We start from the raw sequence: 23,293 nt of genomic DNA on the forward strand, positions 1-23,293 counted from the left end.
AATCTATTAGACCCTGGGTGTCATAAGCTGTCAAATGCGGCTTTGCCGAGCTCAACGGCTGTGCCTGAGATGTGATAGAAGTGAAACGCTATTGGCTATGTTAAAAAGGGGGAGGAGCTGCTCTATGTCCCACCCTGTCTTCCTGTTTCAGTGGAAATTACGTCACCACATAGAAAAGCGCTGCGGATTTCAAGGCACTTCAGTGGGCCTTTAAACTGTTGATGTCTGTGCCAACTGCCAAGTCATTATTGGAAAACCATTGGGCTTGTGTCAAGATTATTCACCTTTGAGCACACAGAACATTTTACTTTGGTCTAGTCAAACAATCCTTCAATAAATAGGTTTTGTTTGAAAGTAAACACATTGACTGTGGTCATCCAAAGTCCAGGGACAGGATACAGTGGCGCTTATGGGATGATGAACCAATTGGGATGTCAACACTGCACATAGCTTATCATTGAGACAGTGATATGTTATGGTGAAGAAAATTTGTGTAATAGGCTTTCACAGATGCAGTGAATGACTTGGGTTAATGACCCAGTCACTGCACACAAGTTGGAGCACAGACTTTAGCACTTGGATTAAAGTTTTTTTTTTTTTTGGTTTGAAAATATTCTCTTTTAATGTTTATTAAGTTATTATTTAACTACTATGGACAGAAATATTGCCTTATCACCTGAGCGCATGAAAAAGTGTGATGGGGAGAAGTCCAAGTATCGTCTCTTTAATTTTATATAACATTTTAAACTATTGAAAGGGCTATAATGCATTAGCAAGATGTTTTAGCAAAGATGTGCTAGAAATAATTATGACATAAAAGACGTTTATTTTCATCTTGACTATGTGCAAATATATATATTTTTTTATCATGTCATGTTGCCTTCTGAAATCTGGCCTGTCTGAACCAACCTGACAAAAACAAAAAAACAAAAATTGCTTTCTGTGACTTGTTGGTGAATTCACAAGGTTTTCAGAAAAAAATAAGCATAAAGATCCATTCCTAAACCTAATCCTCAGTGGGGCATATGCAGATTGTATCATATAAGAGTGTTGTCTAAGCTTATAACTGGAGTTTTTAACACCATATGAGTTTACTACACATCCTACAGCATTGCATGTTAAGTCAAATGTTTTAGTTATGCTTCTGTTCAGGGTATTTTTCACTAGCGAGTCTGTTCAATGGCCATTGTGTATCTGGGTGTTGATTGTTCAAATGACACAACATTTAAATCTGTAAAACCTATTGAATGGACTGCACATCTACCCATTTCCATGCTGTCTGCCCTGACTAAGGTCTCTTCAGAGGTGTTCTGAGGACAGGCTGCGGTTTGATCGAGAACAGCAGTAATCGTCTTGAGTTATGGCTCCGGACAGGGGCCATATTTGTGGACTTTTTTGTGAGGGAGTTCTGGCAAGCATGACTATTGAGTTTCGGTTGGAAATTCACAGACGTGAACATGTCTTATGGAGGAGAGAGTGAATTGGCACCCACTGCAGGCCTGTGCTGTCAAAGTCATTCGTGTATGCTGATGTGTCTCCAATAAATCAGTGGATCTGCTCTGCACCAAGCGGAGGAGAGTTCATGATAGTACTAATTTCTATACTGAAATTATATATACTGCTAATTTCAATAATTAACATATTATATCTACTTTGGTGCTGTAAGGATAATGCACATCGCCATGATAACCGACTGCTAAAACCGCCTGTCAATATCAAAGTGTTTGAAAAGACCAATCAAATCAAAGTAGGCGGGCTTTATGTTCACAGAAGTTGTGAGCCGAGCGTGAATTCCAGTGCGACGCTTCACGCTTCAGTTAACGGTCATAAAGTGCGATAGGATGTAAGTAGCTAAACTAAACTGCTGTTTTACGATAGAAGTTTTAAACGACCAACAGAAATAATCATTTGCAAAGACTGTATCAATCAAAGCTCCGCTTTGGGAATGGATAATATATACAGGTCAAGATAAGGAGATTGAGATAAGAAGAAAAAGAGAAGGTGATGGAGACGAGAGAGGAAGAGCAGGTATTGCATACTGTGCCCAGGATGAGATTAACATTATTACAGTGTATTCCGGTTTAACACAGATGTTCTTTGCTATTTACAGTGGAAACCTTTAAGCTCAAAAACACAACCACCTATTATAAATATATTGCCATAATAGTATTATTGTATAATAAAGATCTTTAAGTGTACAGTAGTACTTAAGTAAAGCACTATATAAATGACTAATTCAATATATATTTGTATATCTGGTCCTCGATGTGTTCAAATATTTCACCAGTATCAGCACTGGGACCTTTCACTGTTTATATCAGTCCGCTTGTCTGTGTTTGCACTTTCCATACAGACTGACAGTCTAAATAATGGTGACTTTAGTGCAACTTGCATCATTAAGCCAGTAGGTGGCAACAAGTGACTGTCTTTATGAGTGAGTAATTGAATCATTAATTGAACTGATTAGTTTTGATTCAGAAATTGATCAATTCAGGAAAGAAACAAGTTGCTGAAACAAGCAATCTTTGATGCTCATACAAATTGCTCATATGCCTCTGGACACAGAAGGATTGCATTGGCATTTGATTGAAATTTAACATGTATGCAAAATAATCCTTGATACATTTCTTATTTACGGCCATGTCTGTTTGGAATATGTGATTGTGTGAATTTGGGTGCCTTTCTTTCCACGGGCTTTGGGTGTGTGTCTGACAGCGCGTGCACAGCAATGAGTTGTTTACCGCAGCTTATTGCGCTTAATAACTTATTTTAACTTCACACGGAAGTACCAGTCTAGTACCCAGTCTATTCTCTGCTATAGGCGTCGACCTAAAACTTTGACTTTTCACAACTTTTTGAAGTAGCCTATTCAAATCATTCAGATATCGCAAGCCGTTATATGCATATCGCGATATGCACATTTGCGATATTTCGATAATATCGATATATCGTGCAGCCGTATTTGTTGTTGTTTATAATTCATTACATTTTATATAGCGCTTTTCTCAGCACTCAAAGCACTTTACATAGAAGGGGGGAATCTCCTCAACCACCACCAATGTGCAGCATCCACCTGGATGATGCGACGGCAGCCATATTGCGCCAGAACGCCCACCACACACCAGCTTATTGATGGAGAGGAGACCGTGATGAAGCCAATCAGTGTACATGGGGATGATTAGGAGGCCATGATGGACCGAGGCCACTGGGCAAATTTTTATTTTTTTGTCAGGACCTCGGTTTAACGTCTCATCCGAAGGACGGTGCTCTTTTGAAAGTATAGTGTCCCCATCTCTATACTGGGGCGTTTGGACCCAGACAGACCATAGGGTGAGCGCCCCCTGCTGTCCTCACTAACACCGCTTGCATTGATATTTTGGTGTTCATTAAAAGTATTCAAGTATTCGCGTCACGCATCTCGTCTTTATTGGATTTACTACACAGCCACCCATAAAACTTATGGCTGCAAATTAGTTTTTTCTTACTTCTATTGCCTTATTGTTAAAGCTACACTGTGTAGGATTTACTCCCATCTAGTGGTGAAATTGTATATGACTACCAACTGAATATTACTTTCTAGCCCCTCCCATTCCGAGGGCGTTTTAACTCCTACGGTGGCCATATTATCTGCCGCCAGTCACGAGTAATCTCCCCCTCGCATTCGTCACGGTGCCACTGAGTGTAAAAGCGCGAAAGGCGAAGCTTGAATTTCCAGGTATGTCCCTCTTTGGCTAATGTATTTTCAAGATGGAGGCGCAACAGGGCTGCCGCCATTCGAGCAGCTCACCCGTATGTATTCTGAATGGCAGATTCTACGCTTACGAGGATACTAGATTAGTCGGTGGAAGTAATTACACATGAATGAGCACGTATAATTTTCGAAGTGTTTTTTGCTACAGTAAGAATCAACTTAAAAAATGACAGTGTAGCTTTAAGTTTAAAGCATTATGCATTTCTTACATATGAATGGTTGTTAGCCATTGATGATGCAAACAATACAACACAATAGTAAATAAATTACTTGTAACATTTACCTCACTATTTATCTATTTACACCATTTGTCCTTAGACCTAATGTTGAAAAACCAATGACCCCATCAGATTTCACAGTACGTGCATGATGGTCAAGCTATTTACTGCTGTCCCAAGAAACTTGGGTCTTTGCACAAACCTGATGTATAACCATTGTGTCCTTGACCAAGACCAGGTTGTTTTAAGGGGATTGTCCTCTAAATGAATAAATAATTAAACTACCAGAAGTGCCGACGACTTCAGAGCAATCTGTGCATACACAGGAAGCATTCAGAAGCACGAGCAGATTCTTGGAAGTCAGTCTATTTTTCCTCCACTTACAATATGTTCACTAAGAAAGCAATCCAGTCTACCACTGGAGCAGTGTTTTCTGTTGAGCATGCGGTTTTGCGTTTAAAGGCCTAGTGATTATGTTGCCGTGTTGATTCGTTAATTCTCCCTGCGCCGCGCTGTCTGCCATAACCCTTGCACGACACAGGGTCCGCTGCGAGCGCTGAGCAACATGAAAGTCCGCTGCTGTGACTCAGGGAGTTTCAGATGCAGGCGGAGCCCTTTTTGGACTGTAGTTTATTTACGCTAGGCAGCGGGGTGAAGTCAGGGAGAGAGCCGGGTTTGCTCGCTTTGAGACACGAGGAGAAAGAAGAACAGGAGAGGACGGCAAAGTTTGCCATTACATAAGGCAGTAGTTGGCTCTTTTTGTGCAGAAAACCCAGATGGACTGGGCCGTTCACATGAAACTTTTTCCACAAGGAGCGTGTGGCCATAAACCAATTCCTCTTCATCTGAAGGCATATTCAAACCTTCTGTGGTGAACTCGCCTGCAGATTCAGCATATTGGTTTGCAGAAATATGAGAGAAAAATGTTAAATGTTTGGTTGATAGATTAGAATTTGAGGGACAGAAAAAATGTAAGCAAAAAACAGTAAGCAATTTAACAAGAGCTTTAATGAGAGAATATCCGGTCAAAGTATGTGATTGTGTGACGTGGCAAAAATCCCAATAAAGAAATGATTTGGTAGATTAACTCAAGTAATGTCCTCATTATTACAGTATTAGGGAGGATTACGGTCATTATCGCAGATCCACTTGACGTAAATCTGCTGTAATTCAGCTTGCGGGTCTGGATTTGTGTTCACTGATCATCAAAGAGAGGGTCTGCTAATGATGGGCTTACACAGGGCAATTGGAGGCTGCCGTTTGTTTATGTAGCTTTGCACAACATTTGGAATAACGATCATTTGCATGTTAGCAAATGGTGAAAGAAACAGCATTATCGGACATTGACTCCTTTTCATGTGGTGGATTTCATCCCCTAAATTCTCCATTATATTCTATATAATGTGGTTTCTACTAGTACTTGGCACTACACATCTAGGCACTGGAGGTTAAGTGAACACTTGCAACGTATTGAGTTTCTCATCCCCCTTTTTTACAGTGTGTGTGTGTGTTTGCAGTTATTTTTAACACCAGTTTACATTCTGTTGGAAGTGTCTGCTGCCTTCGACCTTTGTGTTTATCCTCAAGAATGTTTTACTGTGACCACACAACAATAGCTAAATAAATTAATAATTTGATCTATCTATCTATCTATCTATCTATCTATCTATCTATCTATCTATCTATCTATCTATCTATCTATCTATCTATCTATCTATCTATCTATCTATCTATCTATCTATCTATCTATCTATCTATCTATCTGACAGCATGGGACAAGTGTATCTATCTAAAGCATATACAATTGTACATTTTGGGTAGACTATTGCTTTATCAGAAGATCCCCTCTCTCTCTCTCTCTCTCTCTCTCTCTCTCTCTCTCTCTCTCTCTCTCTCTTTTTTTCAACTTTATATAAGATTCCAACTGATAAAAGAACTGGCGATTTACAGTGGAGGATCATACATGGAATATTAACCACAAATAAACACAAAGTGTTCCAGTGTTACTGATACCTGCCCTTTTTGTTCAGAAACTGAAACTATTTTTCATTTTTTTTCAGAGTGTAATAGATTAGAGACACTTTTTCAGATGTTTAAAGAGTGGTGTGATATGTTGGGTCATGTTTTTAGCCAAGAAAATTTTATGTTTTTTATATTATTTGTATGGACCAGCTAAATTAGGAATATGGTTGACAACCAATATTGTTTTAACATGTAAAGGTTTGATTTCTGCTCGTTTAGTGGTTGAATTTACCCACTATAAACTTGTTGGAAAATTGGTGTTAAAGGGTTTTGTAAAGTCAAAGTCTCTCTCTTTTCTCCACAACCCCTGTCCGTCCTCCTTGCCCCCATTCAGCATAATGTGTTTTTAAAGGACAAAGAGCAGCAGGTGGTGCACGTGCTGGACTGTCAGGGAGTATTTTTATGTTCTGGTCTGTTAGACCGATGGCAGTCTGACCCAGCCGCTGACACAAATTCTTATGCTGAGCACAGTGCTGGAAACACTGCTTGTGAACACAACAGGTTTCATAATGTCTGACTGTTCCTCAACCCTTTTTCTTGTGTGTATTCACAAAATAGGTGGAATTTGAGGGGTTCCATTGCAGCCAAAATCACTTAGAAACTAATATCTGATTCTCCTTAAAAATTATTCATATATATTTGCCAGAACAAAACAAACTTGAAATACCTGTAAGCTTGTAGTATTACAATATGTTATTAACAGAAAATTATAGTATTATGATTTTTTCTTTTCAACACCGATGAGCTTGATGAATGGATTTTCAAGTCTGTAAGCTATGTATAACGGTGTATTATGATTTACCTGGGGGAAAAAATACTGTCTTTGTCTGTAGTTTTAGGGCACTGAAATGGTCAACCTAGATAACCCTTAAGGAATAGATCTTTCTGAGAGACTTTCTTCCCGTGGGACTTTAATCAGGCATAATTTGGAAAGCACTTCCTTTGCATGGTTTCCGAGGAAAAGTCTGGCCCCATCGGATTGTACAGAGAGTGAAATCATGACTCCTTTAACATTTTGCATGACATAAGTACGGACACAAACCCTTTTTTATTCCAATTTCTACATGTGGGGTGGCTTATGTTGCATTTTTAATGCTAGCACATTTGCATAAAGGTTATTTACTTGCTGCTGTACTTCTTGCTCTCTTGAAATTTAATTGATTTATTTTAATTGTGTTTATTTTAAATATTGAACCACTTCAGATGTGGTTATGCCGTGGGTCACAGGCTTTTCAAATATGTGCTCATTAGTCAGTGTGTGTGTCCGTGTGTGTGTGTGTGTGGTTTGAGGGGCAGCAGAGAGAATGAAAATTATGTAATCACTGCTGTCATATTTTGTGCTCATTACTTGGCTTGTTTATTGACCAAGTTGACCCCTTCGTTGCTTAGGTGAGAAAAAATATGCAAGTCAAAAACATTTTTTTAAGTGTTTCTGGTAACAACAGCTAAATGAAAACATAGACTTGTTTTTACTTCACCCTTTACTTTAACTCAAAAATGTAAATTGAATACCTAAAGCAAAAAAAGTTAAGCTTTTAACCTAATTGTTTAATAAGATGAGCAATCTGTGTAGCTCATTAACAGCCCATTGATGTAATAAATTATACATTCACAACCATTTCATTTAAATGAATCGCAACAGCTTTCTGTGTTCTTTCATAATTCAGGCTTCCAGAGCAAATTAATGTAAAAGTAAATGAGATATTAAATGAGATATTTGAGCTTCTTTTATGCGTTTCTCAAATGAGTGAAGACAATCATTAGCTCTGTATTTATGTTAAGCCATTGCAGTTTTCTTATTCATTATTTAGTTCTAATTAAGTTGCAAAGCATATTGGTCAGAATGCTTCCAGAAACAATTATGTTGAACAAATAAAAAACAACAAGCTTTCTGTGGATGGTACATGGCAATAAAGCTCATTATGGTTCTGATCTTCTGATGATAAACATAATGTTCGGTTCCGCCATAATAAAGACTTGGAATCCCTGTCTGTTAACACATTCATATGCTAATGGAACATAATGTTCTCATGCTGTTTTTCTCACAGAGGCTGGGTTTTTTGTGATATTTCCACATTGCTTGAGGTGTCGAAGTGACCTCCTCACACTAAACATACACGTAAACATAACAAACAGCATTTTTAGCTCCTTTGAATGGCACTCTGGGCACTCTATCACATATTTTTGACAACGTTACCTGGATTTAAATCCATCACCATACACCCAAGGACTTTCAAGGAAATATTCCTTACATGTTTTCGCATTAATGGGTGCTTTTAGCTCCTTAAAAAAAAGTGTACATAATGTAACACTAAACTGGGTGAGAACCTGCAGCATGCCGTTTTTACAGAATTAACCTATGCTTTAGTTTATTAAAAAGTTTATTTCGAATTTGTCCATCAAAATCAAAATATGATCTGAGCTCAAGCAGTCTTACAATTCTATTCTGTGAAAACTGCAAAACATATTTAATGTAGTGTAATGTTTAATATAGTTAACAGTACAGTAACTCAGTATATACAGTAATATACATATACTTTAATATAGTGTAATGTTTAATATAGTTTACAGTAATACACAGTATACAGTAATATACTATATATATATAAATATATATATATATATATATATATATATATATATATATATATATATATATAGGGTTCTTTTTTGGGGAAATTTTGCTATCTTCACTTACATAAATTAACTATAGTGTCCTGCACCCACTAGTAATAAAATATCAAAAATTATATCTGGTGTCTGTTGATATATTACAAAAATAAAAACCTTTATATTAGATTCGATTAATTGCGTTTAATAGATTTGACACCACTATGTATATGCTACATCTTGATTACCGGTATATGTTTGGTTTATCATCTTATGTTGTAATTTGTGAATTATATAAACATTTTCTCTATGGTTCGAAGTTTGAAATGTTCTGTTGTCATTTTTTCATAAAAATACAATCATAATCAATGGGATTAAAAATCCCATCCTTCAATCTGTAAGGAATTTGTATTTAAGGTAAGACAATCACAATCACAGTATAGAAATTCCATTTTTAGAATGTTTGTCATTTCAAACCCTTGGTAACTAGCCGTTTCTCTAATAAAAGATCAAGAATTGAAAGAAAGACATGTTATGAATGTACCATTCAGATTAAAGGGCCACAAATGTACAGCTTTGTGAAGTACAGCGTGTTAGTACTCACTTCAGGTGCTGTGGCCTTCAGTGTCAGTATAGGCACAGATGCTCACTGTCAAATGGAGTTCACATGGGTACTGAATGACGCACAGCTGTAACCGCATACACACAGAAGCTCATAAGATGTTATGTAAGTACTCCTGTGTAACAGACACATGCTATTTTCTTCTGTTGATTAGATTCGCTGAAGTATGCACTTTCTTCTGATTCTGCTATTAAACTGTCGTCTTTGCAGCAAATGAGTTGGAAAAGATGGAGCATCTGCTCAGCAGCTCATAACCCTGAGCCAATCAAGACATTTGCTGGACAGCCGGTGATAAAGGTGCTTTTTCAAGTGATTGCAATCCATCAAGACAGTTTAATTGGCAAATGTGGCCAATTTATTCAGAAGTTTGCAGTTAGCCGAAGTGGAAAACATTTGTCCTGGCTTTCGGTCTGAACCGGTATCCTAGTTACCGGTGGTCTCTCTTTGCGGGGAGCTGAGTAAACATCATGTTTTTCATTTGTGGGAAATCTTCACCCACACAAGCTGTAGCTTTATTTACGTTTCCAAGCAGTAGGTGTGTGCATAAGCGACATGTTCATTTATTATTCATAAGTAACAGAAATGGAGCGGAAAAAAATTTAACAAACAAATCGCACAAATAATTTTGTCTTCACGTCTTTCAAAATCAGTATCAAAGTTCTAACTGGAAAAAACAAACAAATTTTATGTCATTTTTATTTAGTTGCTACATTTCATACTCGAACAAGTATTGCATTTCATCAATGATTTGTAATGTCTCTTGTGTAGGAAGTATTGGTCAGTCCAAAATATTCACGCCCGCACAACCACATACACAGATTAGTATTCCACAACACTGCCAACACATCAGAATGATAGATGAGCTCTTTTTGCGCAAGTACTTTGGCTCAAAAGCTCTGACTTCGAGATCACAGTTCCAACAGCGTGTACTCAAAAACGGCATAACTCACTGTTTGTATAATTGTCAGAAAAGAGCAGTGTTGGGCAAGCTACTTGGAAAATGTAGTGAGCTAAGCTAGCAGTTACTCTACATTAAATTCAGCTTCACTACACTGAAGCTCCTCCCTGGGAAAAGTAGCAAGCTAAGCTACAGTAATATGGCAAAAGTAGCTTACTACTTTTAAGCTATTTTTTTTTTTAAATTCATTTTTATCATTTTTAAACATAATGTCAGTCAAACAGATAGGCAGGCATACTTTATCAGTTTAATTGTTTATTCACAAACTGTTCCAAACCAATTAAAAATAATAATAATAATAACTATATAAAACTATAACAAAACCAGGTGTTGAGAGTGTGTGCATCTTTCCATTAAGCAAATTTCTCACGGGTCAGCCCAAGGATTGAGATTGGTACGTGATGTCCACGTCCGGAGCAGAATGTGGTGGTAATGCACCTAAAAGCTGGTTGTAGGCCCCTATGATTTTTTTTATAATTTTTTTTCACATTCTACATTATTTTATTTTTATTCCTGTATTCTGTTTTTTTCCGTTTGAATATTTTTGGACTCCCATTTTAATGGTTAAATAAAATTTTACTAATCAAAATGCATGTCTAATTAATTGAAACCATGAAACTTATACAATTTAACAATCATCTATTAAAATATTAAAATAAATAAGATTTAGGGCACTATGAATTTTTTAAAAATAATTTTCCAAATTTTCTTTTCTTTTTGTTTTTCTTTTCTTGATTCCATTTTAATGGTTTAATTTAATTGTAATAACCAATGATTTAAGCAAAACTTTCTTCAAAGGTTAAACCATGCTTTTATTTTGACGAGTTGCCGTGTAGACCTTTGAGTCTCTTCTCTGTGTTTGTTTATGATTTGTCGAGTTTTCTCAAATAAAGCTAAAATGCTGCTGAGGTGACTCTCAGAGCGGATAAAGTTCATGCATGAATGTCCTCATATAGGCTGAAAACATCGCGAGCGTCATGCATGCCTCAGTGAGTGTTTGAGTGTGTGATAAATGAAACCGTGCGTTCATTCTGGATCCCGTGATTCTGTCCGTGTTTTCCGCATCGCGGGAATGAAATATGGTCCTTGCCAACCGCCGTAAAAAACATGAAGAAGTCATCGTCACTTACTGATTCAGGATCAGTGATACTTAGCAGTTGTATTTCCGATATGAGCTTGAACTTTAGAAATGCTTGGGGAAATGTAGCTTGTGTGTAGTGCTGGACGCTACCGCACTACTTGATCAAAAAAAGAGCTTCGCTACTGAAAAGCTATTTGATCCAGAAAACAGCGACGCTACCACCACGCTACTGAGAAATGTAGTTAAACTAGTAGCGTCACTACTTGTAGCGACGCTACTGCCCAACACTGGAAAAGAGATTGTGGTGAAACGTCCCAGAAAAGAGTTTGTGTGCTCTGCTTATTGTGAATATGATGGGAGATTGTATTGTAGCAAAGCAAAAGATTGTCAGTGAATTAAAAAGTATCCCACACTGACATCTAACACAGTTGAAACCGTTCCCAAATTGAAATATTTGGCCTTTTTACAGCTGCTTTTGCAACGTTTTTTAGAGCGCAAATTGTGTGTGCTCGAAGACCGTTGGGCTGATTTCTGCCCCCCTTTGCAGCACCAAACCAAATATTGACCAGGAACAATTAAGTAGTGATAATGTCCCTATCTGTTCTGTCCCCATCTTTTCCGCAGTGGCCCACAAATCATCCGTTCATCTCAGACCTAATCTCTTCCATATAGCAGGCTCTTTTATTGCACATGCCGGAATTTCGAGGGGGAGGGAGCAGCAATAACAGAGTTTTGGGAGTCAGAAAGGGGTTCTAGATACTGAGAAGATTCAGACTAAAGCTTTAGTCTTTATTAATGATTATTTATAGCGAGACACTGACACTGTGTTTCATGTTTAACACTGTAAAGCCGCTTGACTTGAAGCAATTTATTGTTACTAGAGGCCGGAAGTGCAGAGCTTGTGCAAACATATCCACGTTGCTATTATCAGATGCTTTTTTTACAAATGCTTTCTGTTTTCTCACTTTTGTTGTGTGTTCATTTTGTTATTGAGAGGAAAGCGCACAGGACATATTTACATATTCATCTAATAAATGTCCCTCTGCAGTGTGGGCGGCATCAGATGTTCGCTAACAGTATATCGCTGCTCACGTCTTTCATTCTTCGTTTTACCCCTAAGTTAAAGCTGCCGTCGGCAACATTTTTTTGATCAAATTCAGTGAAATTGACACTATAATCCGACAGAACAACATAAACAGAACAAATAAGGTGGTTTTAGAAAAAGACCCGAGCTTCTAACTCCACCTGGAGCGTGTTATTTTGTTTTGCAAAAATCCACCGCTCCCGGGTCATCGGGTCTAAACAGTGAGATCTGACTGTCAATCACAGGTCGTGCACAAATCACAGATCCCACGCAGACGCGGACGTTACAATATCACATGCACACAACATGCCTGAAGTTCGCCTGAAGATTGTACGAAGCGTGATGGCAGAGAGAAAATCTAATAACAAGCTTCCAATTCCTCGGTTATTGCTATCTATGGATAGATTAGCCAGGGCAGCCTACCTCCGAGTCTATGGTGTTGATCGATGCTGAAGACGGACGCGTTCACAGAAAATCAGGTACACACGTCACGCACTGACGATGGGCGGGTGCTCGTTGGTAGTGGGGGAGGGGCATGAGAGTTGTAAACATTCAAAATTTTGTCTAAGTCCACTCAATCTGCCAGACTTGCCGACGGCAGCTTTAAGAATGAAAAAGAACTTCTCCCTGAGTATATCGGGGCCTTAATGGTACAAATATATTGTGCATCCCTGGTTTTTTTTGTCCCTTTTGGACAATGTGATTTAAAAAATAATACCCAAGTTGTTGTGTTCCTATTTAAAGTAGTTTTAAAAACTGTAAAATCACAAGAATATGGTTTTCTCATTTTAGTAATACAGCAAACCCTCACAAGCAAGGTTTGGGCTTACATTATTTGTGGATGTGTGTTCGTGAAGCCACTGAAAATCCCTTCCCCACACGATCAGTCCTAACCAGCGTCGCTGTGAGGGCTGTTTTGCCGTGCTCAGCAGCTGTGGGATGGAGGGAAATATATCTTGTTGTCACTAGAAGAGGGCTGGACGAAGGAGAATGGGGAAAAATGGTTGTGCTGGGGATCCTCAGCAGAAACGTTTCTTCGGAGTAAATTTGATATTTTAACGGCTCTCTCCATTCCCAAAGCCACTATTTATTTAAGCTAGATTTACTCTTACAGGTACAATTTAGAAATGGATCAAATAAAATCTTGATACCTAGCGGATTTGTTGCCACATGCTAGCTCTGCTGATTTATACTGCAGTTAGAGGGCGAAATAGAGGGCGAAAAATCAATTGCATCCTCCAAGTCTTATTTATGGCTGCGCAAAACCAGAGGATGGAGAGGACTGCTGGTGAACTTGGCACCAGAGGAGCTCAACTGCAGAGGACAGAGTTCACAATGTGCCAAAACATAACATGCAATACAGTACATGTATATGAAGAAGAAAATATTAAGATTTAATAAAATAATAATTTATACCTTCATTTTATCTTCCCTTCCTGCATCAGATCCCAATGGAGGACCTCATTTTACGGGCTGCCGCTCCAGAGAGCAGGAAACCTTTCGTTGCTGGTGGAGCGCTGGGACCTTCCAGAACCTCACCGAGCCTGGAGCACTCAGGGTCTTCTACCAGACAAAACAGTAAGAGACCAATCAATTTCAGACGCTATGTAAGAGTCCATGAAAAGGTAACTGAAACCAAAAGGGAATGTGACATTAATATAATATACAGGTGAAACTCGAAAAATTTGAATATTGTGCAAAAGTTAATTTACAGTAATTCAACTTAAATGGTGAAACAAATATATTATATAGACTCATTACATGCAAAGTGAGATATTTCAAGTCTTTATTTGTTATAATTTTGATGATTATGGCTTACAGGTTATGAAAGCCCCAAATTCAAAATTAGAATATTGTGAAAAGGTTATTATAAGCTGTAAGCTATAATCATCAAAATGATAACAAATAAAGGCTTGAAATATCTCAATTTGCATGTAATGAGTCTATATAATATATTAGTTTCACCTTTTAAGTTGAATTACTGAAATAAATGAACTTTTGCACCATATTCTAATTTCTCGAGTTTCACCTGTAATATAATATAATATAATATAATATATATATATAATGTATATAAAATATTCAATATTGTCATGCTTAAATTGTGTGTTATTTGGTGGAATATTTATATGACTATAAGTAAAAGTGAATATTTTAAGTGCTGTGGCTTCTCACCAAGGTTTTCACCATTTTAAGTCAACTTTTTAGTAGCTTTTTTACTTTACATGTGCTTTTAACAAATGAATGATTAAAAGTGAAAGTAAAATATGTTTTAATTGAGTTTATAAAAGCTGCATGCATAATAATTATAAAGTAATCATCAAACGCTATAAGTATTTCAAGTCAACTACCATACATTTACTGATAAATCCATGCAGTGCAATTTACTGAGATGTCTAATATTCGTATACATCTAATATTATGGTTTTTATTATTATTTGATATTTAGTCCCCTCTTTAGTGAGTGGCAGGAGTGTCCAGACTACACACGTACTGTGGAAAACGAATGCTACTTCAACAAGACCTTCACACACATTTGGACCTCGTACTGCGTCCATCTGCGCTCGGTTCCTCAGAACATAACCTATGATGTGGACTGCTTTACAGTGGAGAACATTGGTAAGTTAATATCTGTGAAAGTGTTTCATTATGGTTTTGACACAGTAACAGAAAATCTATGTTGAGGCCTGACTTAAATGTTTTGTGACTTCCTAGTTCATCCTGACCCGCCAATTGGGCTGAACTGGACTCTACTGAACGTGAGTCGCTCAGGGTTGCACTTTGACATCCTTGTGCGCTGGGCTCCCCCTCCGTCAGCAGATGTGCAGATGGGCTGGATGAGTCTGACGTACCAGGTTCAGTACCGGGTCAGGAATGCCTCCCAATGGGAGATGGTATGTCTCTAGCACCAGAAAAATTAAATATTGCAGTTTGCAATCAAGTAACAACATTGTGTGTGGGAGAAACTCAAACTCGTTTGATTCTCAGCCATACATGCGACTTATAGTCACATACGTCATTTATTTTCAGCTTATACCCGGATGCTGAAATTGACATCCATTCAATATATATTAAAAGCGATTTATGAAAAAAAGTTGTACATTTTCCTTTACTTCAAAAGTAAATAATAATACTACTCTTATTCAGAGAGGCTGCACTGATCAAAAGTGACAGTAAAGATATTTATAATGTTACAAAAAAATTATATTTCAAATAAATGCTGTCCTCTTGAACTTGAACCTGAAAATCATGGTTTTCACAACAATATAGCAGCAAAAACAAGAATCATTATTAATAATTGAGTACAAGTAATAATTCATAATAATTTTGCACTAAATCAGCACATTAGTAATGATGCTGAAAATTCAGCTTTGCCATCACAGGAATAAATTATATTTTTATATATATTCGAATAGAAAATAGTTATTTTATATTGTAATAATATTTCACAATATTACAGTTTTTACTTTATTTTGATCAAATAAATTCAGTCTTGGTGAGCATACGAGACTTATTTCAAAACCATTAAAAATCATAATTATTCCAAACTTTTGACTGGTAATGTATAATTATATTTATACTAGTGCTGTCAAACCAATTAATCAGGGCTCAACATAAAAAAAAATCCCCACTGGCCCCCGGGGCCAGTAGATCAGAGTTTTGCTGGCCCCTTCTATATTTTTACTGTCCCTGAAAGAAATATAAGGAAAAGCATGGGAAACCATTTCTGGCATATCAGAATGGGTGCTGAACATAATAAAAAGAGGTTACTCGCTGCAGTTCGCTTGCAGACTGCCGCGCAGGGGCGGACTGAGACCAAAAAGTGGCCCTGGACTTTCTGACCCGCAGCAGCCCACCACATCCCACATCATAACACATTGGCTCATTAATGTGCAGAATAATTTTTAACACTACTTATAGCATAAAAATATTACACAATACAAAAATAAATGCTATTTAAACATTTATTTTAAATAACACAACACATATTAGATAATATTTGTAAAACAATAATTACAATAAACAATATTGTAACAATAATTAAGACATAAAAATTTTGCATTAACATGAATCCTCATGGCATAGGCTACTATTAGGCTATCATGTGATATTAAACTTGCTTCTTTTCTTCCAGCTTTTCATCCATAGACAATTATTTGTAATTATCTGCTCAGATAAATTTGCAGTAACGGATCAATATCTCTCTCTCTCGCTGTAAAATTAAACGTGAAAGGGGGCGTGTTTCAAGATACTCAACAGGGAGGGAGGGCAATACACTCACATGCACACAAAACACACTCCTTGTCGGCCGCGCCCGCGCGATCGATTCACTCAGCCATTTGCGTAGAAAATAAATGTAATATTATGATTTCCGTCATTTTTAAAATATATTCGTGTAGCCTTCCGAGTGGGCCGGCCCACATTGGCCAGTTTCTCGTCCCCAAAAAGGGTGGTGGTCTCAGACTCATCCTAGACCTCAGACGTTTGAACAAGCGCTTATGAAATGCTCGTTCAAATTGCTGACAACCAATCCTCGCGCAAAGTCGCCCGTGAGATTGCATGGTTTATCTCAGTGGATCTGAAAGACGCTTACTTTCAGATAGACAGCATCCCGTCACAGGCCATTCTTGATATTCGCCTCCGAGGGTCGAGCTTATAAGTACAATGTCCTGACGTTCGGTCTATACCTAGCACCTCGCAGGCTCGCACGTTCACGAAGTGCATGACTAATCGCATGTAACAAAGTTTTTATTTCTAAAAACATTTATTTATTATATATACTGTGTATACAGTGGGGAGAACAAGTATTTGATACACTGCCGATTTTGCAGGTTTTCCTACTTACAAAGCATGTAGAGGTCTGTAATTCTTATCATAGGTTCACTTCAACTGTGAGAGACGGAATATAAAACAAAAAACAGAAAATCACTTTGTATGATTTTTAAATAATTAATTTGCATTTTATTGCATGACATAAGTATTTGATCACCGACCAACCAGTAAGAATTCCGGCTCTCACAGACCTGTTAGTTTTTCTTTAAGAAGCCCTCCTGTTCTCCACTCATTACCTGTATTAACTGCACCTGTTTGAACTCGTTACCCTTATAAAAGACACATGTCCACACACTCAATCAAACAGACTCCAACCTCTCCACAATGGCCAAGACCAGAGAGCTGTGTAAGGACATCAGGGATAAAATTGTAGACCTGCACAAGGCTGGGATGGGCTACAGGACAATAGGCAAGCAGCTTTGTGAGAAGGCAAAAACTTTTGGCACAATTATTAGAAAATGGAAGAAGTTCAAGATGACGTTCAATCTCCCTCGGTCTGGGGCACCATGCAAGATCTCACCTCTGGTCTAAACTCCACTCGCCGTGTTTGGAGGAAGAAGAAGGATGAGTACAACACACAGCCACGGCAACTAAAGAGTGGCTCCGTAAGAAGCAACTCAAGGTCCTGGAGTGGCCTAACCAGTCTCCAGACCTGAACCCAATAGAAAATCTTTGGAGGGAGCTGAAAGTCCGTATTGCCCAGGACAGCCCCGAAACCTGAAGACTCTGGAGAAGGTCTGTATGGAGGAGTGGGCCAAAATCCCCGCTGCAGTGTGTGCAAACCTGGCCAAGAACTACAGGAAACGTGTGATCTCTGTAATTGCAAACAAAGGTTTCTCTACCAAATATTAAGTTCTGCTTTTCTGATGTATCAAATACTTATGTCATGCAATAAAATGCAAAATGAATTACTTAAAAATCATACAATGCGATTTTCTGGATTTTTGTTTAAGATTCCGTCTCTCACAGTTGAAGAATATGATCAAAATTACAGACTTTGCTTTGTAAGTGGGAAAACCTGCAAAATCGGCAGTGTTTCAAATACTTGTTCTCCCGACTGTGTATGTATATATATTTCTGTGTGCATGAATGTGTGTTTATATGTGTGTATAAATATATATACTCACACACGCACATACAGTATATATTTAATTGCATTCATACTACCATGAAGTGTCTTAATTAAAAGCATTGTTATGGCATGCATAATTGTACAAATGCTGCTTAAATAATATATTTTTCATATTAATATATTAAAATGAACCTTTAACATTTCACATCTGCCAGTCAAAATCAAGCATTCAGCAGTGGTGTGGCATGAAATAATATAAACCTAGAGAATCCATTTAGCAAAGTAAGGCAGAGTTCATCAGACCATCACAGAACATTCTGCTCTAGCTGTTTTGACCTTCCTCTCTCTTGGTGGACTCTCAGCCATTGCGGTGGAGGAAAGTGGTTGTACCATCCTATTTATTGTATTCTGAGAAATACAATTTGGTGTTGGAGACGCAACATAAGCCAGTATTCATCTACTCTTTCTAAAAGGGTCACCACTGGTCCAGAGCAGTCCTATGTGCTCTGTAATTCAGGCACGTGTTGGGAGATCTTTGCGTCTGGCAGGATCTTTAAGAACCTCTCTCTCGGTTTACACTCCTTGACAGCCACGTTCCCCCGGCATGCCCAACGGTCCGGCCCAGACTGAGCAGACGCACGAAAAACCACATTCAGTCACATGTTAAATCACTGCCGTATGCTGCCAGGCCTACGGATCAGAGGAGGAATGATTCACTGTTATAGTTATTTCTGTAGGTCTTCTGCTGAGGTCACACACACAAGTACTTTAGATTTTAGTTTCCCCAAGGGAGTTTCACAGTTGTAAATTTAAGGAGTATTTTTAGTGGGGTTATTCTCTTTGTTGGTTAAAATACGGTGCTGACTGTGCGTTCACACCGCACGCGGCGAGAGCGTCAAAGTGGCCGGAAGCCATTCATTTTCAATGAGAGCCGGCGGCGAGCTCCGGCGAGAGCAGCGTGGCGCGTCTTGGACGGCGAGAGCGGCGAGAAGAGTTGAAATCAAGTCAACTTTATGGTAATAAGCTATGACGCGGTTCGGCGGCAACCAATCGGAATGTAGAAGTCCTCCGCCTGAGAGGATACCAGAGAACACAATCCTGTAAACTTTGGTTCCGACCACATTAGTTCCTAAGCAAAATGGAGGAAAAGTTAATTATTTCTGTTGCGGGTTTCCCGTTATTGTACGATGTGTCCCTGTTTACATACAGGGATATTAATAAAAAGAACGACGAATGTAAAAGGTGTCTGAAATTGATGGTGTTTTGTTACTTTCACATTTAAAAGATTTTAATAGGTTAACTTTTACCCTACGTGTGGCCAGTATGCACAAAATATGATACTGATTTATGTTCAGTTCTTATTTGCTTTGCGGCTCCTTTAAATAAAGTTTAAAAAAAATCACGCATTCTAAAATCTACGTCAGAGCGTCAGAGACTCCCCGAATCTCACGGCGTCGATGGCAGGGCGGCGAGAGCGAATTTTGCCGCTCTCGCCGGCGGCGGTGTGAACGTACAGTGAAATGCCATTTTACAAATCTTGGCTTGGAGAAAACATGGCTGGATAGATAGATAGATAGATAGACAGACAGACATTTAATTGACAGACTTGGAGAAAACATTATTTTCACATATGTCACATATCTAATTGCTCACAAATGCCAGTTTTTTTCTCTCAATCCCTTGATTTCTTATTTACTTTTTCATCCTCTTTTATTGCAGCTGGACCTAGAGAGTGGCACACAGCAGTCCATCTACGCTCTGCTCACTGACAAAGAGTATGAAGTCCGTGTGCGCTGCAAGATGTCAGCCTTTGACAACTTTGGCGAATTCAGCGACAGCATCATTGTACATGTGGCACAGATACCAAGCAAAGGTTAGTCAACAACGAGAGCTTAACTTGTTTTTTGCAGAAAGTGAATCATCATGAATCATTTAAGCAAATTGCTTCAGGGTAAGAAAAAAATGTTCTTTACGCAGAATCAACATTCCCGACGACGTTGGTGTCGATTTTTGGATTGATTGGAGTGGTGATTCTTCTTGTCCTCCTCATCTTCTCCCAGCAGCAGAGGTGAGAGATTTTGTTTATAACACCTATAAGGTGTATCTCACAAAGAAATATTCATATAGTCATATTGGTCATATTTCATCCCCAAATCAAAATAAAAAAAAATTTCATAAAAAATTAATTCAACACAATAAAAAGGAAGCCTTTTTTTAAACCATTAAGATTATTTATTAAGATTATGACAAATACATTTTAGCAAATACCACTGTTGATATACAATGATTTTTTTAAATTTGCAAATGTACTTTAAATGTATTATTTACTATTCTAATATAGTTTTATATAATAGTATTACTATTTCATTATTGTTTAAAAAAAACAACAACAACATGTATATTATTTGTTTTCCATCTGATTTTTTTGTATTTATTTTGGGTAAAATATGACCTGAACGTAATTTGTTTCATGTTAAGCTGTAAGCAGCGAGTTGCTTTGACTATACACAATTACAAATTCATAAAATGGTTTGCATTTACAACATTTTGCTAATTTATTTTTTCCATAGGTTGATGGTAATCTTTTTACCACCTATTCCTGCACCTAAAATTAAAGGCATCGACCCAGAGCTGCTAAAGGTAATTTTGCATAAAACATAAGACTTTGCATTTCAGTCTTCATGTATGTTCATCATTTTGTTAATCTTTTTCATTTTGGTTTTGCAACTGCAATTAATTATAACCATGTGTAATACAGTATGTATAGCATGGGAAATGAAATGCCTGGTGCTTTTCTGTTTATAAATATGATAGGAAGAAAGATTTAAAGGGATAGTTCACCCAAAATTTTTAATTCTGTCATCATTTAATCACCCTCAAGTTGTTCCAAAGCTGTATGAATTTCTTTATTCTGCTGAACACAAAAGAAGATATTTTGAATATGAGTAACCAAACAGTTGATTGACTTGATTTATGGGGGGGAAATACTATTGAAGTCAATGGGGTCGATCAACTGTCTGTTTTCCGACATTCTTCAAAATAATCGTTTTGTGCAGGAGAAGAAAGAAACTCATACAGGTTTGGAACAACTTGAGGGTGAGTAAATTATCACATAATTTTTTTTGTGAATGACAAAGGCCTTGCATGTTGCACATTATAAAATGCATTACAGCAATTATCATCAAAACAATGAGAGGTGAATCCATGAATAAGTACATAACGCAAAGTCTTTCATTAGAATTGTTCAAATTGCAGCATTTATAAAATTGAGCCTGTGCTCGAATCTGGCATGAGTTGCAAAATGGCAGGAATCACTGCAGCGCGAGATTGTTTTGAAAAGGTCATAATTGTTGACATGTTGTGGCCATTCTCCTGTCATTTTCTACTTCCAGAAAGCACTGGGACTTAGTTTAACAACCCTCATTCTCCATTTTTAGAGTGCATTGTAAGCGTTAAACAATTACACCCCAGAACAAACACGAATGCCCACATGGAAATGCTGTTTTTGATGCATCCAATATAATACAAATGATTTTGAAAATGAGTGTATTTGTTTTATTGAATTTTTTGCATACAGGACTTTTGTAGGTCTTGTCTAATAACACTATATATTCTCTCCTTCACCAACAGAATGGAAAGCTTGACCAGCTCAATTCTTTGCTGAGCAGTCAAGATATGTACAAGCTGGACTTCTATCATGAAGACCCATGGGTGGAGTTCATCCAGCTGGACCTTGACGACCCTGCAGAGAAGAACGATGGCTCTGATACACAACACCTGCTGGGCCTGTCCCACTCGGGCTCTTCTCGCATCCTAAATTTCAAAAGCGATGACGATTCGGGTCGTGCTAGCTGCTACGACCCAGAAATCCCAGATCCTGAGGACATGGCTTCCCTTCTGCCTGGCCATTCTGGACGGGGAGAGCAGCACCCGCTGGTTTCCAGAAGCAGCTCGTCTATCCCTGACCTCGGCGTCCAGCAGACATCAGAAGTAGTGGAGACGCCCGTCCAAATACAACCTGCTGTGCCCAGCTGGGTTAACATGGACTTTTATGCCCAAGTAAGTGATTTCACACCAGCGGGAGGAGTGGTGCTCTCACCTGGACAGCTCAACGGCTCTCCAGAGAAAAAGAAAGAGGACGAAAACGAGAAGAAGAAGATACAATTCCAGCTGGTTTCCGACGGAGCCTACACCTCAGAGACCACGGCCAGGCAGTTTCCTGCCGACGTGCCGCCCAGCCCTGGTCCTGAGCAGGGATACCAATCATTCCCAACCCTGGCTGTTGAGGGGAACCTCTGGAATGGAGAGTACCTGGTGTCCGCCAGCGATTCCCAAACACCGTACCTGCTTCCCGAAGCTCCTCCAGTCCCCATACTGCCACCAGTGTCAGACTATACTGTGGTGCAGGAAGTGGACGCCCAGCACAGCCTCCTCCTGAATCCTCCTTCCTCGCAGCCCACGGTCTGTTCGCACAGCCCAAACAAACACCTCCCTGCGATGCCAACCATGCCTATGGGGTACCTCACCCCAGACCTTCTGGGAAACCTGACTCCATGAAGGGACTAAGAAGCGCAAAGTTGGATGGTCTTGTACAATCTCACTGCTAGAAACCAAAGTTGCAAGAACAACACAGGACGGATATAGCATTTTGTTTGGGAATTCTGCACATGGATTTACTCTGCTGTACGCTACAAAATGGACTACGCTGAAAACGTTTCTTCTCTTTTCTGCTGTTGCAGTTGTGCTACGTTAGCTCGCCGAGAGAGTTATAATGCGTTATCGATTTACAATCAGAAACGTCAGCCGGTTACATGTAAAAAAAACGAAAAATCACTACAGAAATATGCTCGCTTGCTGTGTCAGAGAACCATTTTGAAAACGTGTTTATATTATTACAAAGTTACAGGTGTAGAGCTGAAGTGGCATTGGGATGAAAAATATCTGATGAGATCAATTCAAACATATCTTTATACAAAATTGTTTACACACAGATAAAAGACGTATCACTTTACTGCAATTCATTAACTCACATTTGCTCGTAG

General features: G+C 38.4%; 1 protein-coding gene across 1 annotated transcript in view; it reads left to right on the plus strand.

The window, feature by feature from the left end:
- ghra (growth hormone receptor a) overlaps positions 1-23,066 on the plus strand; it is a 42,850-nt gene extending 19,784 nt beyond the window's left edge. Inside the window, exons 3-9 of the mRNA XM_079638502.1 lie at positions 13,792-13,924; positions 14,796-14,965; positions 15,062-15,240; positions 19,971-20,124; positions 20,229-20,319; positions 20,822-20,891; positions 21,882-23,066. Coding sequence (XP_079494628.1) covers positions 13,792-13,924; positions 14,796-14,965; positions 15,062-15,240; positions 19,971-20,124; positions 20,229-20,319; positions 20,822-20,891; positions 21,882-22,808 — 1,724 coding nt within the window. The 3' untranslated portion in view covers positions 22,809-23,066. The remainder of the gene's footprint in view (positions 1-13,791; positions 13,925-14,795; positions 14,966-15,061; positions 15,241-19,970; positions 20,125-20,228; positions 20,320-20,821; positions 20,892-21,881) is intronic.
- The last annotated feature ends 227 nt before the right edge of the window (positions 23,067-23,293 follow it).

Source organism: Phoxinus phoxinus, assembly GCF_949152265.1.
Source record: "Phoxinus phoxinus genome assembly, chromosome: 15".
In the NCBI taxonomy this organism is placed as follows: domain Eukaryota; kingdom Metazoa; phylum Chordata; class Actinopteri; order Cypriniformes; family Leuciscidae; genus Phoxinus; species Phoxinus phoxinus.